At 38.3% G+C, this 5322-nt stretch overlaps 1 protein-coding gene across 1 annotated transcript in view; it reads right to left on the bottom strand.

The window, feature by feature from the left end:
• Positions 1-4510, bottom strand: part of LOC110019987 (disease resistance protein RGA2-like) — a 7594-nt gene extending 3084 nt beyond the window's left edge. The window contains 3 exon segments of the mRNA XM_020717920.1: positions 668-2660; positions 2718-3899; positions 3938-4510. Of these exon segments, the coding sequence (XP_020573579.1) occupies positions 668-2660; positions 2718-3899; positions 3938-4428 (3666 nt within the window). The 5' untranslated portion in view covers positions 4429-4510.
• Between the last annotated feature and the right edge of the window lie 812 nt (positions 4511-5322).

Raw genomic sequence — 5322 nt, 5'->3', positions numbered from 1 at the left:
GCCTGATCACGTCGACAATTACAAGGAAGAAATTTCTTATTTCCTCTCTCTATATTCGAGAGTCACAATAGAAGACAAGTGCAAAGAAAGGAAACACCGCAAGCAACAATTCCTTCTTACTATATTCACCTCAAGCAACAAACTCCTTCTTGTCTTCAACACAAGCAAGAACTTGTTCTTTCCTTCCTGTAAGCCTCAAGAAGAAGAATCAAAGGAGAAATCTCCTTTCTGTTTCTGTTTCGCGAACTAAGGAACAGAAGCCTTCTTCAGCGGATTTCGCGAATCTGGAGAGACGGAGACATACAAGCTCTGCTCCCGAGGACGTAGGCATCTTTGCCGAACCTCGTTAAATCTCTGTGTTCTTCTTCTGATTTGTGTCAATTCCTATATTTTCTTCGCCCTAACTTCATAACACTCATTAGATAAAATCCAAATTACTCTTTTAAAGGTTTCTGAAAGACACAACAAACTTATAAAAAAAAAACAGTGATTGCATATTACAATACATTATGACAGAACATGAATCTAACTAAATAACAAGTCCTTAAATACTGATGGGATGGGATTGATTTAGAATTACATGAATTACACCAAAAAACTCATAAATAAGCTAACTCTAATATATATATATTGGAAAGGGTTTTGAATGCAATACTGACTCATATTATGCAGACCACTCATCTCCGTCCTCTACCCCATTAGAAATATAGACATTAGGAATGAGTGCAATCTTGTGCAGATCAGAACCTGATGGCTCTTCATACCGCTCCATCAATTCTTGTTGACAATTTTGTATTCTCAGATATTCCAGGGAGGGAGGGAGGTCTGGTAATTCTCGGAGTTTAGGAACCCTTATGATGTGAAGTTTTTGGAGAGAAGATAGGCTTGCAAGGGAAGAAGGCAGGCAATCCAGTTGATCGAGATCTTCTAGATACAACTCAAACAAAGAGGGAGGGAGGTCTGGCAATGATTTGATGAGCGGAATTTCAGCTAACCATAGCAGCTTGAGGGAAGAGATGGTCGACAAAGAATATGGCAGGCACTGCAATGATTCGAGTCCTCGAAGCGATAAGAATTCCAGGGAGGTGGGAATGTTCGGCAACAGGTGGAGTAGAGGAACCATATGCAATTGTAGAGTCTTAAGTGAAGAGAGGCTTTCCAAGGAGGAAGGGAGAGACTGCAGGAATTTGAACCATCTTAGGTACAACTTACAAAGTGACGAGCTAACTTGCAAAAACCACTGTTCCACCTCAAATGGAAATGCAACCACCTCATCATTTTCCTCAATTGTCAGCTGTTCCAAGGAGGTGATACTTCTCAATGGCTCCATTAGCAACACAGATGGATCGCTTATACTAAGTTTGCCCAATATGAGCGGGAAATTCTCAATGAACTTTGCTACTTGCCGTCCATTGAGAGAGATCAGAGCGGGGCAATTTTGAATTGTCAGGTTTTTCAGTGCTTTAAGTTTTACAATTTCATCAACTAGAGGAAGAGATGTCAGGTTTGGACAGCGGTAGATTTCTAATGAGTAAAGGGTAAAATAGTTGGAAATGCTGCAACAACTGCTAGTGCCTTGTTTCCAGTTCAAAGCTTTCCACCCAATATTATTGATCTTTAATGTTTTGAGCTTAGGAGGTAAAAAGGGAAATTGTTGCAAATTCGGGCAATCATTGAGGTCAAGCTGAGTTAAGCAAGGAAAGAAACCGTCAGCTTCTGCTGCACCTTCTGTATCAAACAAACCCTCTAATGCATCTAACTTACAAATATATAGCAACTGCAGTGATGGAAACACATAATGCTTGGCTTTCCCTTCAAATTTGTGATTAAAGCGCTTTGCTTTTGGCATGTTCCAAAGCATCAAAACCTCGAGGAAGGGAAGCTGCCCAAAAGGCGGAAGAGTTTCCCACTCCAAACACTTATCTAGACGGATGAAGTTTAGATTGGAGATCAAATTGGCATTGTCCATCCATGTTGCAGATCTTGCACCCATATATGCGCGTATGCAGAGTTTCTTTAGATTGTTTTGTGGTTGAAGATTTGCAAGCACCTGCTCATGCAAGATGCAATCTACAATGTTCGATGGGGATTGGCTTTCTAACTCAGTGTCATCCCAATTTAAAGACAATTCCAAGAGGTTTCTCTTTTCACATAATTTGGCACTGCATGCCTCTTTGGCATCCTTCACACTTCCAAGAGATTTAATATTTAATAAGTGGAGCCCATTCATATGTTCTAACTCCCCAATTCTATAACCATCCTCATTCTTAACATAAAATGCATCCAATGTTTGAAGAGAGTTTAACTTCCCAATCCCCCGGATCCAAGAAACGACAATCTTAGGCATTTTCATGTAACGCAAATTAGAAAGATTATTAATGTCTCTTGGTAAGAGATCGTTAGAAGGTATCCCAGGATAACCTTGATAGATAATGAACTGTAAGTGATACAGATTGCTTAAAGATCTTGGCAATTGAATAACATTATTTCCTGGCAGTTTAGTATAATAACTTCTTGATATGTTTAAGTATCGAAGATGTATTAAATTTTCAATCGCCTCAGGTATCACTTTTATCGAGTGAGAACGTATGAACAATAAACGAATACTTGTCGATTCTTTAAAAATTTCAGTAAGTAAATCAATAAAATCTTGATCTTCACTGTCACACCAAAAAAAAATCGAACGCAAATTTTTTAATCCTCTAATTTTTCTCATGATTTCTAGATTTGTGGTTTGAACAGATAAGTGCCGGGTAGTTTTAGGAATATGAAAAGGCAACTTTATATTTTCCACAAGACGGAAGTATTCCTGTGCAGAAACAGATTGTGCCAATTCATGTAACAAGTCATGCATCCTGCAGGAATTATCATCAAGAGTCTCACAATTTTCAAAGAAAGATTTCTTGACTAAAATATCATAATATCTTCTTCCGACATCTTCCATGGTCTCTCCTGAATTGAAAGAGGGCTGAATGAAACCCAATGCAATCCACATTCGGACTAAATCTTTTTTATCAAACCAATGATATTGGGGGAATAAGCCACAAACTACAAAACAAATTTGTAGATGTTTCTCAAGGTATTTATAACTTAATCTCAAGATAGGCATGATGTTATCATGAACCTCCCCTGGTTCGGCGCTTCCCATATCACTCTTTAATACTCTTTTCCAATGCTCCACATTCAAGCTAGAATTTAGAACACCGCCAATGACCTTTGCTATCAATGGAGACCCTAAAAGCTTTTTAACCATGTTTCTAGCAATGCACATTAATTGTTTACGATGATCATCAATGTCGTTTGCATCCGTGAATGCATGGGTGTGAAGGAGCTGCAAACACTCATCTTCCTCCAAGCCCCCTAATCTAAATGTTTCCTCCTTCATTGTAATCACCTTGGCAATCATCGATGCAACTGAATCCATCCGAGTTGTGACCAAAATTTTACTCCCCAATTTTCCATAAGCCAGAGGGGAGAGCACATTCTCCCATTTGCGTTTATCCATCTCCTCCTCATCCTCCCAAATATCATCTAGAACAAGCAAGAACTTCTTGCATTGCACCCCAGACTTGAGACTCTCTTGAAGAGCCCCAAGTGACTCCAAACGAGGCCTCTCCCTTTTAAGATATTCTAACATATCGGCAATCACTTTTTTTGCATCAAAGTTGTTGGAAACACAAACCCACATTTTAAGATCAAATTCCTCTTTCACATCTTGAAAGACATGTTGTAAGAGAGTGGTCTTCCCCATACCACCATGACCCACTATAGACAAAAGAGAGATGTTTTTGTTAGAACTAGTGCCGGTAAGATCTTCAATTGATGGTTCCCTCAACCACCGCATAACAAACTCTGTTTCCTTGCCTCGACCGATGAAAACAAATCCAGGGTAGGATCCGCTTGCACGATCGTCACAGAACCCTGCTCCTCCGCCTGCTGCACCTGCTTTGTTTCTATTAAAATAGGAAGGAAAGCACTTACCTCAGCCGCTACTTTATCAAGTTTCTGCACAACCTCCACCAGCCTATTCAAGTTGCGATCAATTTTGAAGACACGTCTGCCTAATTTGCGAAGTTTGCTAACACCTTCCAAAAGGAAACTAGTGGCTACGGAACGCTTCTTTTTTTCCTCCATGTTTTGTTCTGACACCCGTTCTCTGAGCTTCAGGTACTCAAACTCATCAAGCAAATCATCTGCCTCATCGATGGCATCTCGTAGCTGCCATATCCAGCTGTTGAGTGGTGAGTTCTGATCTGTGATGTCTGCTTCGTTGGAAGCAGAAAGGACAGCTTGGATCTTGCAGTGATTCTCTCGCAGCCTTTGCAGCTCCTTCTCCATGCTATTCTGCGATCCAAAATGGCATTGAAGGTACTCAGCGCAAGTGTTGATGATCTTATCCAAGATTTGGCCAATAAACAACTCCGCCATTGCAGCGCAGAGGAGAGATTGTGGAAGAGAGTAAGATATGAAATCCGACAATGGGAAATTTCAATAAATATATGAAATCAGACTTTGGGAAATTACAATTCATTTGTAATTTAGTTTTTTTTCCTTAAAACTATTCCAATTGTTCTTTTCCGGCATTGAATCTTTCTATTTAAGAATCTCAACAAACAGACAAAGTGTTATGAAGAATAAATAATTTAAATGGAAGTTGAATATTATTATGTTGCTTTCAACTTTATGGAGTAAATGGGTTGGTCGAATGTGATCAACTGGCTTTTCTCGTATCAAGTCGTCAAAGGTGATTCGATCTTAATTAATCACCTTTGATGATTACTATGAAGAAGATCTAACCATCTTGTAGCATGAATCTATAACTATTATTATTATAAAATATTCTCATTATTAAGAGTATTTTTATTTATTACATTTTTATGTGACTCTTCTAATGCTTATATATAAGCACAACCTTCTTTCAATACATTATTTGGTTCAATAAATAAGGGTTGAATATCAAAATAATCCCCAAACAATTCACATATGATCATTTAATGCCAACATCACATTTCTTCAATTTAATCATTCTCTCATAGAAAATTGATCTAGAATGATCTCTCAGAGACTACACTGAGATCAATTTTATATAATCGAGAGAGATGAGATTGCGAACAATTTTTCTACACAATTAGCAAGAAACATTTTAGAATCAATTTTCCATAACCAAGTGTCTATATTAGAAAAATGTAATATTTTCGTACTAAATTGATCTCGTGAGAATAGTTGGGGTGATTACTTTGTGTTTCAAATCACTATCACTCCCTATGGGGAATTGCTTTCTTGTTGTTTTTAGAAATTTTTGTGCCAGAAAGCTGACGTTTA

The sequence above is a fragment of the Phalaenopsis equestris genome, unplaced genomic scaffold, assembly GCF_001263595.1.
Source record: "Phalaenopsis equestris unplaced genomic scaffold, ASM126359v1 Scaffold000002, whole genome shotgun sequence".
Classification (NCBI taxonomy): Eukaryota; Viridiplantae; Streptophyta; class Magnoliopsida; order Asparagales; family Orchidaceae; genus Phalaenopsis; species Phalaenopsis equestris.
Note: the sequence above shows the minus strand (reverse complement) of the source record. Positions and strands in the feature narration are given on the sequence as shown.